Source organism: Sturnus vulgaris, chromosome 11, assembly GCF_052056855.1.
Source record: "Sturnus vulgaris isolate bStuVul1 chromosome 11, bStuVul1.hap1, whole genome shotgun sequence".
Taxonomy (NCBI): domain Eukaryota; kingdom Metazoa; phylum Chordata; class Aves; order Passeriformes; family Sturnidae; genus Sturnus; species Sturnus vulgaris.
The window spans coordinates 16933264-16945505 of NC_142253.1; the positions used below are offsets into that span (position 1 = coordinate 16933264).

General features: G+C 49.9%; 1 protein-coding gene across 1 annotated transcript in view; it reads left to right on the forward strand.

The window, feature by feature from the left end:
* Window positions 1-12242, forward strand: part of DAG1 (dystroglycan 1) — a 50178-nt gene that overhangs the window by 25380 nt on the left and 12556 nt on the right. Inside the window, exon 2 of the mRNA XM_088171635.1 lies at window positions 8819-9228. Within this exon, the coding sequence (XP_088027761.1) occupies window positions 8947-9228 (282 nt within the window). The 5' untranslated portion in view covers window positions 8819-8946. The remainder of the gene's footprint in view (window positions 1-8818; window positions 9229-12242) is intronic.

Sequence of the window (12242 nt, forward strand, 5' to 3'; positions counted from 1 at the left end):
GCTTGGTTTAAACTTGTTTCTGAAGCAGCAGAAACCTTCTCTTTGATAGAAATCCACTTTCCAGCTCGGTGACTTTTATCAAAGGTCATTAACGGGTGTGAATTAGACTCGGAGCAGCTGGTGGATGGTGAGTGATACCAGGGGACAGGACACACAGTGGTGACTGTCACACCAGCTGCTCCTGCACATGTCCTTTGGCACTTGCTGGGGAACAACCTGCCTGCTCAGGAACACAAGGTCAGGCTCTGATACCTCGTAGTCCTCACATTTAAAAAGTGACATCTTGTGTTTTACTTCTTGTGTCCATGTGCTTTCTTGCCTTGTCTCCAGGTGCCTCAGCTGCCAGCCCAGTGTCCTCTGTCCCAGCTCTCCTGCAGGATGGGATGGCTTCTGCTAAAATGCTTTTCTGTGTTGTCTTCATTGTGTCCAGGTCCTCATTGCAGAATGAGTGACAAGTTCATCATCATACAAAACTTTCCTTATTAAAGAGAAAGTTGGAGTCAAAACTCCCTGTTTTATCTTTGGTGCCTTGAGTTCTGGTTTTTATTAAACCTTGGGAACTTATAAAACATGTGTGTGTGTGTATGTGTGGGCATGTATATATAGATATATATACACACATCTGTTGTGTTTATCTTCAAAATATGCATTTTTATGGCATTTGTATGGAAGGAGATCTTAGTCCCATCTTTTTTTTTTTCCCATAAACTTTTCTAGTTTAATTTCCTGTGGATTTTAGTACTACCTTTAGCTTACATTTCCTTAAACACAGAATTAAATATTAGGAGTTTTACACACTGTCACTCTGTTTTCCGACAAAACCAGGAGTTATAAGCAGAGTTTTTAGAGGCTTGCTCTGGCTGGCTGTGCACTGGAAACGCAAGTGAAGCCAAAGCCACATTACAGTGCATGCCCTGAGGCAAACAGACCCTTGCTCTGCCCTGCTGCAGCTGTATATTTAGCCTATATGCCCTTTCCAATAACAGCCAGGAGAAGATGCCTGGGGAGGAATGCGAGCCATCATTTCCCTGAAAGCCATCCGGGATCAAGTGCTGCTTGAGCCAGAAACCCTGCCTTGGTAACTCTGCCTTCTATAAAATTGTCTGCCCCACCTCCCCCCAACCCCCCCCCCCCCTTTTTTTTTTTTTAAACCCAGGTGAAGTTTCAGCATTCCTGTTCATGACCCCACTGGCTCCTTAAGAAAACCCATTTTGTTTGAGTTAGTTTGGCTTCTGGTTCTTTTATTAGAGGAGAGCGTGGGCTCGTTTCCTATCTGCCAAGTGCCCCAGTGCATCCCACTTTGTTCTCTTCCAGCTTTCTTCAGGAAAGATCCATTTTATACCTTTGATTCCCATCACTTTTCTCTGATAGCTTTTCCTTGAGATGGGCCTGGCTAACAGGATGCAAGAGGTATGGGGTGGCATTGTTGAAGCTGTCCCTCTGCTTTGACTTCTTGGTAGATGTTTATGTCTTAATTTTTCCTGCTGCTGGCAGGAAACAAATGGCAGTTCTACCTGGCTGCAGTATTTGTAATTACAGGGGAAAAAAAGATCTCTGAGGCCTTCTAAATACTTGGGAAGATAATATCTGGGTTTCCTTTCAACTGAATGCTCTTGAAGATATGATCTGAGTTGGCTGTCTGGGAATAACAAAGTGGAGGAAGGGATTGAGTGTGGTTGCTGAAACTTTCATCAAAGAGTCAGGAGCGTTGCCTAGCCAAAATCTGCAGCTGCCGGTCACTGCCACGGGTCAGGCATGGCGGATGCTCGAGATGTGGCTGGAGCACGGGGCAAGTAGCCCAGAGAGCCTGCAGGAGGCCAGTCCAGCAGGGTGGAGGAGCAGGGGCACATCCAGATGGTCTTCCAGCAAGTCTGTCACGTCAGCATGGAAGTGCATAGTCGAGGGATACTTAAGGGTACCATACTCATCCCTCCTGCTTCCCTCTCCAGGGCTGCAGGAGGCTGGGGAAAGTGCTGCCTCCAGAACAAGTCTTGTCACAGCATCTTGCAGAGGAAATGTGCTCTGCAGGGAAGAAAAAACATGCTCCAGCTGCCAAAAGGGATCTGGTGTCCTTTGTGCTGCTGCTGTTCTGCAATTCCCCTTGCATGTACCTCAGCAGAAGTGCCCTGGCTGGGGCTTTTTGGGACTGCCAGGCTGCTTCCTCCCCTGCACAGCACTTGCTGAAATGCTTACTGCACCATATCCTTGCTGGAGCTTACCTCTTCCAGGAAAAGAAGCTTTTCTGGGAATGGAGTCCCCAGTTGGGGAGGGCAGTGTAGTAGCCCAGCTTCTGGACAGACAGGTGCAATACAGGGGCAAAAAGGAAAACTAGGCTCCTTGCATTTTTTATCACTCTCACAGAGTGGTAATGAAGGTAGCAGAAAGCTTCCTCTCAGCTACAGGAAAGTTAAATATCTCAGTGCTTGCTGTAGCAGAATAAAACCTGCTGCAAGGTGTCGAGGGCGGTGACCACTTCCCGCACAAGTGTCACGAAACTGCCTGTGGCCTCTGAGACTTGAAAGCAACAAGTTGGCGACAGTTTGCAGGCGAGTTCCCCATCAGCAGGAGGGTGCTGCTTATTTCCCTGCCAAGCACACATTTTTAGCACTGCTGTTTCGGGTTTGAGTTTGTTTTTTTCCTCTAGATTGTTTTTCAGCATCAGAGTTTCCTGTTACTGACACCAGATGTGCTGGAGACAAGCAGTGCAGAAATACAAGAAGGGACAAGGATGAAAAAAGCAGCTCTTTTTGTGCATATGTCCTTTGGGCTGGGTGTCACTTCTGGGCACCTTTACCACATTTAATGTGGTGACAATACACAGTGGGCACACCATGTTGAAATGAAGTTTTAGGGTCAAGAATTGAGTACAGCTTGGTTGGTACCTCCTGACCTGAAGGTGTCTGGGGTGACCAGCTATTGATGGCTGTGGGGGGAAGAGGGTGGAAGGGGCTCCAGGGACCTCAGGAGCGCCGATTTGGGGCTCCTCACGCAGGCAGGTCTCTCAGGGTCAGATCTCTGACCATGAGCTGCTGCTGCTTTGGTTTTGGTGCACACGTGGCTTTGAGCAGGCAGCTGTGAGTGCAGCATTGAGCCAGAAACTGTGTGAGCTTGTTCTCCAGTCTCCGTGTAAGGCCACCATCTCCAGAGACACCTGGTTAGTGTTGTGCAGGACAGGATGCTGTCACTCTGAGCAATGTGAAGTGGGGAGCTACATCTGGTGGTGACTCTTCCGTGCTCTGCCTGGCCTGTTCCTTCATGGCAAATGCCTGCCCTGAGTCTGTGTGTGACCAGTGTGTCTCTGTGTGGTTGTTCTGCTGTACATCCCTGTCTATAACTCATCCCACGTGCATCAGCGTCTGGAGCTTGGGTCGTCTGTGAATGTACATGGCAGAAGCCGTTGAGGTTGGAAATAACCCCCGGAGGCGTTTGCTGCACTTCCCATAGCCTTTAACACAGTCTGTTGGAAGGGCTGCTGCCTTTGTTTCGGGGTATGTCCGGAGCAGGGCAGGCACAGAAACTCTGACTGTTTCCTAAATTTCACGCTCCAGTACATGCTACACGTCAGGCTTGCAGGCTAGCGTGCTCTTGGGCTCGAAGAGACTGTTAGTTCATAACTTGGAGAGTTCATAACGTGGTGATGGGCTGCTCTGCCCAGACACGCTGCCCCCGAGCTGTTTGTCCCTCGTGCCGCCCTTCCCGGGCTCCTTCAGCGCAGCCGTGCACGGAGCAGCAGCCGCCTCTGCCCAGGCCGTGCCGCCTGCCTGGCACCGGGGGTGCCAGCTGTCGTGTTTTGGAGCAGGGAGCAGGTCCGGCAGAGTGCCATCTTTGTGTGCCTGACCGGGGACGCTGCATTTCATCATTCCTGCTGCTCGCTGCCTTGACTCGCAGGCGCACGAGAGCTGACGGGACTTGCCCGGAGATCCTCCTGTGGAAACACGCACGGGAGATCTTTGCACAGACAATAGCTCTGCTCTGCAAAGTTGCATCAACTCTTTTTATCCGAGTTTGCTTCCTTAGAGAAAGGCCACTTGTTTAATGTTTTCTTTAATGAGGATATTGGTAAATAAGCAATCAGGTAAGTGGGATTCCTATTAACTCCTAAATACCTTCTTAAGCAGAGTCAAGAATTGCACAGCAGTTACTTGAGCTTTCTGCACGCTCGGCTCAGTGGCATTAATATGCTGGTGGTGATTAATTACCGCAGCCCAGTGATGTGATTGTGTGCTTGAGCAATTGGATTAGATGCAGCTGGACAGAGACTTCACTTTCACTGGTTCTTGCTGAAGTGGTGTTGTTATCAGCCACAGAGGAAGAGTCATTTCTAGGACAGCCATCCTCCTCTGTCTGGGATGCTTCCCCTGGCCCCACACTCCTGGGTCGGTGATGGGCAGAGGAATGGTCTCTGGGAAAATGCGTTGCTGGGAGTAGCTACTTTGTCCTGCTCTCAGTCCCTCCTTTCAGTCCCATCTTCTGCCTGCACCGTTCAGCATTCCTGGATAAAGAAGGTACAGCATGTCCTTACTGTGTCAGTGGGTCTCATAGCTGCATGCAGAAGGAGCAAATTCCAGCATTGCCTTGACAAGTCAGCATCATATCAAATGCAGTATCATAACTTCACCGAGCAGGCCCAGTTCCGTGGCTCTGCGAGGGGGTTTGGCACTGGAGATCAGGAATCAACCTTGGCACATGCAGCAAGCGCTAGGACTGAAACAGATGTTGATACTGACTTTGATGTTTCATCCAACACTCTGAAGGCTTGAACTTGAGACCAAAAGAGCTCTCACAGAAGCAGGAGAATAAAGAGAAAGTCGGTTCTTTCAGAAGATCAGACAGAATGAAACATCCTGAAATTCAGGACTAACCTGAACCTTTGTGTTTGTTCTGTGAAACTGGGCAGTGCAGATCCTGCTGGAAGGAGGAGCACAGTGCCACGTAGAGAATCTGGGGTGGTCTAGCCTTCCCTCATAACTGGGAAACGCTGCCTAAGTCAGTCAGCTCTATGGCCTGATGCTTCCCAGAGATCAGCAGAAAACCGCCTGCACAATTCCATCTGTGTTTGAGTTTTGGCCCTGTTTTGAATTTGTGGGAAACTGTGTGAAACATTGAGGGTTTTGCTCCTGGAGAGCTCCAGTTCTGTGCCACTCACCGGTCATGGGCAATGACCCAGAACACTGACTTTTTCCGAATACAGCTGGGACGATTTCTCAGTTGAGTCAGGGTTGTGCCCATGGTGGTACCATGTGAGGTGGTGTGGGCTCCCAAACCAGAGGCACCAGGCAGGTCCCAGTGCCTGTTCCAGCCTTGCTGCAGGTAACGTTCAGTCTTGTGCAGCTGCATCCAGCCCCACAGTGCCGGTTGTCTGTAGACTTGCAGAGCAGCACTACTGCCTTTAGGCAGGGGATCTCCTATCCCAAAAAGTATTCCACCTTGCGTTGATAGTCCATGTGGACCTCAGCACTGCAGTGCAATGCTTTGTACAGCTCTACTCATAGCTGGAACCACCCTGTTTTTCCTCCTTCACACACTGTGAGAGGCTGGCAGTGTTTCAGCTTCTGTCCATTGTGTGCTGAGGTGGAGCTGTGTTAAGAGTTTTTTTTTCTGGTGGCGCAAGTTTGTTCTCAGCTCTTCTGTTTGTTCTTTGTTATCAGCTACTGAATTCCTCCTATACCTGCTGTGTACTCCACTCCTATATGCTGAGCCTGTTCTTCTGTAGTTTTCCTAAAATGAAACTCTGAATTTGCAACCTGCAAGTGTCACATGAACACATAATGGCCGGTTGCTGGGCTGAGGGGCACATATTGGGCAGTGTTTGTTGACTGCTTTGATAAGTGTTTCTGAAATAGGTGATGATTTCATCTTCATCTCCTGCTCACCACAGATACCAAGAACCAGCTCCTTTCTGCCCATATGCTGCTCCATCCAACAAAACGCCCCAGGCTGGATCACATCATTTGGCTGAGCAACACAGAGCTGTTCCACACTCATGCACGAGCTCCACTGCGGTGTGACAGGGCAGGGACTGGCCTGAAGCGCCTCTCCAAGTGTTTTTACAGCCTTGTACAATGGTACACTGTGTGTCTGGCTGTCTGGGGTGTCTGTCTTCTGCTCAGGTGTGGATACTCAGTACAGCAGTGAAAGGCAGTCATGTTTCCTTGATAGCATGTTAGCCCCACAGCAGCCATGGGGCTGCTGCCACATTCCTCCCCCAGCTACAAGTCTGTGATCCTGCCCATGCTTGCCATATGCATCAGGACTTTCCAATGAGCAGGTTTCAGAAGTAGCTCATGGACAAAGTGTCATCACTGCAGTGGCCATGCTCCAGGCTCCATGAAGGGTGAAGGTAGATCTTTCAGCTTTTTAAGGCACAGTGCAAGAGCAAAGAGTCCCCTGATTTCCCACTGTGATGAGCAGTGTCTTCCTCTTGCAGGTGTCTGCATTATTTCTGTAGCTCATTCACATGGCCTGTTGAATGTTCTTCACCAGACATCTACTGTGCTACTCATTTACCTGCTGTGATGACTCTGTGCTCATCTGAAATCAATTGCAGAGTGTCAGATCTTCCTCTGACCACACAGGGAGCTGGTAGGAGAGATGTGCCCTATAGGGATTGTGACTTGTCCTTAACCAGCAGGCACTTCTTGGAGAAGCAGCTCAGGCACCTCTCTCTGGGTGAAGACCATCCTGTGCTGGTGGTTTGTCACCCAGAGGGTAGTGGGGCACTGAATGAGCTCCCCAAGGAATGGTCACAGCCCCAAGGCTGACAGAGCTCAAGAAGCATTTGGGCAAGGCTCTCAGGCCTGGTGGGATTCTTGGGGTATCTTGTGCAGCACCAGAAGTTGGACTTGATGAGTTCCTTCCAACTCAGCAGATTTTATGGGTCTGTGTTCCTTTGCCTTTGGGAAGAGCCTGGCTTTGCCTGCCTTCTTGTTTCATCTGGTATATTCCCCTCCCAGTCAGCTCAGACAGTTAAAAGCACAAGAGCAGCAGGGAGCAGGTTTTTTTGTGGCACTGACCTTCTTACCAGGCATCCTCCCATCTGCCTTGTGGTTCCCTGCAATGTTATCCTGTCTCTTCTGCCTTTCACTTGAGACAGGTTCTCCACAGAACAGTGGTCAGGTCAGATATTTGCCTCATGGATTCTGTAGCCAGAGGTTATTAAATTCAGCTCCTAATTCCTACTACCCACAGCCCTCTGTGCTGGCTGCAGCTGTGCCCTGGGCCTATTACCTTGGGGTGGGAGGTGTCAGCCCTTCTCTGTGTGGGGTTTATTGTGAAAGGCCCATCAAGGGCTGCAGATATGCAGGTCCTTACATGCTGCCTCTCAGCTTCTCTAGAGTTCAGGCTTTAGGGTGAGCAACCAAACCTTATGTCTCCTGTTATGCCTAGAGCCTGCTGTGGTAGCCTTGGGCTTGGGTGCCTGCATGGGCAGACCCTCTGCCTGCTTCTACAAGGCTCTGGTGGGCAATGCACCCTGCCTGGCCACAGCACAGCAGGCAGCTGAGCCCTGTGGTGCTGCTCCAGGAGCTCTGCAAGGGCAAGAAGCAGTGGGATTTCCCTTCCCACACCCTGGACTGGCTCCAGGGTCTCTTGGGACAGTCTGATGTGCATCATATGGTGCAGACAGGACAGGCTAAAATAAATCAGACTGGGGGCCAGTGGTTAGAAGCTGTGCTGGTTTGCTCTGGGAATTTGGAGAGACGTCTCTCTCAGCCTGGGAAAAAGGAGTTGGTTCAAGGAGCCCAGTCTTGTGTGCTCCTGGCATTGAACAACATCTGCTTGGTCTGTGTGTGTCTGTCCTGCCATCCTGTGTAACCCCACCATTCCACTCATTACTGCCGATTAGTTACCAGTAGCTGTGCTGGGATACCAGAGTGGGCAGTGTGACTTCCCTGGGCTCCCAAATGGCTCTGTCCTATTCCACGAATCCATTGGTCTCCTACAGGCAGTCTGTGAAGAGGAACATGGTGGTGCAGATCTGTAACTCTTCCATGGCTGAATGCAGTCTGGAGGGAGAAGTAGCTAGGGAAGCAAAGGAAACGATGACCAAAGGAACAAAGGAGAGAAAGGAGATCCAGGGAAGCAGGGAGGTAGGAGTGATGGGAAGTGAAAGAACAAAACGAGAGTGAGAGAGAGCTGGAGATGTGTCTTGGCAGAGTATGGGGACGGGTGAGCTGTGCAAGCAGGAGAGAGCTGGATGGCAGCATAAAACACTGTGTGTGCACAGCTCACTCCAGTCTGATTTGGGCTGCATGTTGCAGGCCCTCAGATCAACTCTGAACACGTTAATACAAAAAGCTGGACTTGAGAGGAGACCTGGCTTGAAAACCAGGCTTATGGGTCAGGGGAGCAGAAGCATCTGTCATGTGCCAAGCTATTTGGATGGCAGCTTTGGACTTCCAAAGGTTTCTTGGTATCTTTCCTACTGGGTAACTGGCATTTAAATCCACTGATACTCCAGCCTGGCTTCAGCTCACCTTGAAAGGTCAACTATTAGTGTTGTGCTCAGTCTCAGCTTTGGTTGTATCTCCCCTGTCTGTGGCTATCTCGGGATGCTGTGTCTCCAGAGCAGCAGAAACATGGCTGTGTGCATGGAAAAGCAGGAGGATCTTGTTCCTTTGGAGATGCTGTAGGTCAGAAGAGGAGCTGAGAAGCTCTCGTGCTTTCTAATGGTTGTGGTAACTTGCAGTTAAATCAAAAGCTGAGGCACAGAGAGTAACATGGCCAGTAGCCCTCTGCCTGTTGCAAGGTCACTGTGAGGTAACTGGCTGGCTTGGGTACCTTAATTAATGTGCTGATTGGGTTTCCTATGTCTAACCAGGTTCCCAGGACTCCTAGGATGAGGCTGCTGTGAAGGACTGGTGGATCCCCTGCCTGTGCTGTGGTGCCTGCAGATTCCCTGCGATCCCCTTTCCAGCTGGAGCACCATTGCCAAGGCTGCTGGGAAGAATGACTGTTGGATGCCTACTGCAACCCCCTGTCCTGGGGAGGACTTGGCTCCCCGTGCTGCTGCTGGCAGCCTCTGCTCACTGCCACTGGCCCAGTGAGGCAGCAGAAGTGGTTCGGGACTGGGAGAACCAGCTGGAGGCCTCCATGCACTCGGTGCTGTCGGAGCTGCGGGAGACTGTGCCAGCTGTGGTGGGCATTCCCGACAGCTCTGCCGTGGTGGGACGCTACTTCAGAGTCTCCATCCCCACAGATTTAATTGCTTCCAATGGAGAAGTTGTCCAGGTGAGAAACACCATTCCCCAAGGATCATTTTTAGTTCTATTCACGCAGGATCAAGCGAGTCACGCCACTAATGGGCTGGGTCGTGAGAGTGGCTGGGAAGCAGCCTTACAGTTTTGTAGGACTACAGGAGAAGGATTTTTATAAAAAGTTAGCCTCACCTCATTGCAAAGTTTCTCTCTTCTGTAACAGAGAAGACTTCTCAGTCATGACTAATTGAGTTTGTTGGCTGTATTTAAACTATGAGATGCTCTGCCCCTGGAACGATGGCCACATTCATGAAGAGGTGTTGCCATGGCATCTGGGGAGCCACGGATTCCCTGGGACTGCTGCTCAGGTTCAGGGAGTTTGCTTCACTGTGGTAACAAAAACCATTGCCAGACACAGACCCTGTCCTGCCAGTGGGGCTTTGGACTGCCTGTGACACTGTCTCTCCTGACCTTGCCCCTAAGTCCCCTTGGGAAAGATGGTAGCCTTTCCCCTTATCTGACTTAAACTCGTGCTGCTGGCACTGCAAAGACCCGAAACTGAGGTTTGGAATCAGTCCTGAGTGCAGGAGAGGGTTAGAATAGCCCAGAGGAAGGTAGGGACATGTCCAATCACAGGTGTGCTCATTGTTAGCCCTTTCCTGGAAGGGTTTGCTTGAATCACATGAAATTCAGAAAATTCTCTTCTTGAAAAACAGAATTGCCTTCCAGGATTTCTTTTCAAAGAGAAATGTAAAGCATTATAAAAAGACAAGCTTCTAGTGTGTCTTGGAAGATCAGAGAGAGATGGAGAGCAAGTCAAGAGCAAGTCTGACATCTCGGTTTCTCCTTGAAGGCAGGCTTGGTTTATCTCTGTGTACAGTCACACAGTTATCCCAATCCTGATATGTGATCCTGCTGGCTCCAGCAAGGGTGCTGGACCACAATGTGCCAGGACGGGCAAAAAATCTGAAGAATGCAGCTGTTATGGACAGAGGGTCAGACAGGGGAGGAGGGCAGTGGGTGAGCCCTGGCCAGAGGAGTGAGGGAAGGGGCCAGGCTGGTCTCAGTGACTCTGAGCTGACCCATGGCCGAGATGCCTGCCCAGCCTTACCCACAGCCTGTGCTCAGAGCCCTGGGCTGCCAGGGCCTGTGGTGAGCCCCAGATCTCATGTTACAAAAATGATAACTTTGGTTTGGGATTTTGCATCCAAGTGGCTTTTTCTGGTGTTGTCTAATAGCTGCTTTGATGGCAAGAATAAGTGTCAGTATTTATATAACACCACAGCTTCCTCTGTCATCTTTTCCTGGCACAAAAGTCATCTGTGATAGCTCAAGTAGCTGCAGGAAGATACTGATTAATTATTTCCACCCCACCTGATGGCTTCAAATTATATCTCTGCCATGTAGGTGTGAGGTGTGTTGACCGACACCAGCACACCCAGAGAGTCTGGAATGGGCTGGGCTGCAGCAGGACTCAGCAGCTGCTGGATGTGTGTAGTTCAGCAAACTCTGGGAGCGATTTTCATGCTTATCCCTGGGTTTACCCAAGTGCATGTTGCATCTGTTCACCTTGAAATTGATTTTAGAAGTGCAGCAGGCTCTCACTTAGCTGCTGTCTCTGTAAGGGCTCTCCTTGCAGAGAATGCACGTTGGCTGTTGGGCACAGCTGACCTTTGCTATGGGGATTTGATTCCTGGCTAGTGAGAACTGCGTAGGCAATTTTGGGTGCTAGGGTGCATTTTGTTTTGTTTTTCAGGGCAGATTGTTCTGGTCTTTTTCTCAGGCTGCCTGACATTTCTCAGCTGGAACAGTAAAAGCATAATACTTCTGCATCTTAATCTCTGGTGTGCTTCAACGTTGCTAAGAAAGAAAAAGGGCTGTGCCTTCTGAGGTGGAGCAGAATTTACAATGAGATATACTTACCTATATTTTTTCCTCTTAAATTTCAAAGAAATTGTCTACAATTCTTCATTAAAAAAAATGCTGACAGTTGCTGTCCCCAGACTCCCACTGGAGCCTGGAGAAAGTGTGATTGCTTCATTTCTAGATGATTCCCACTGATTATTTCTAGGATTGTGGTGGGGATCGCCTTGAAGCTCCTTCTCAGATCCTCTCCCTGCTTGTTAGCAGATTCCAGCCAGCTGTAGACAAAATACTTTTCTCTGCAAACTCGGTTGTGGGATGGAAACAACGCCAGGCATGTGCAGCGTGGTGGAGGAGTGCCCCGCAGGCACGCACTCCTGCACAGTCAGGTATGTGCTCCTGGGAGCAGTCCCCAGCCTTTCCCTGCCACCCCCAAAGCTGCTGAACAACAGGTGAGAGTTTTATGGCTAAGGACAAAAGCAAGTTCATTTGGACATGCTCAAGCTGCAGAGAAAAGAAGTAAAAAACGACCACATGTCTTAATTTCAGAGAGTTTCCACATTGCTCAGAGCCAGCTGCCTGCAAGGCACTGGGGCCGTGGAAATGCCCTTCTTCTGTGCCTTGTGTTCCCAAGCAAATGCCTTGGTCAGGCAGTATTATGTCCTCTGAAAAGCAGCAGGAGCTTGCAGGTATTCCAGCTGTTGGATTTGGCAGCAGGTCGGTCCAGATGCTGTCTCTAGCTTCCTCACTACAGCAGAGCTTTTGGCTGTAAGACTGCTCTCCTGCTGTGTGGGGGTGGCTGGAAATTAAAATTCCTTGCTGTGCCTTCCTAAAAGGCATCTTGCAGCCCTTTCTGTCACATTTGACACCAAAATACGGGTATTTTTGCAAGGTTTGGGTTAAAACACCCAATTTCCCCGTCTCATACAGCCCCCTTGCCATGCAATGTGTGGGTGGGTTGCTGCTGGCTTCCACTGGCTCCTGGCAGATGCTGGCTAGGATAGAGTAAACATGGGCATTAGTGCTGGCACCTTCACCAGTTATCATCTCCTTAACCCCATTTCCACTGAGGGGACTGTTTGGAGTCTGACCTGTTACCTCTCAGCTGTGTCCTGTCAAAGAACAGATCATGCACCCATCAAAGACCAGTTGGATTTCCTGTTCCTGCCTCTTCTATTTGAAGCT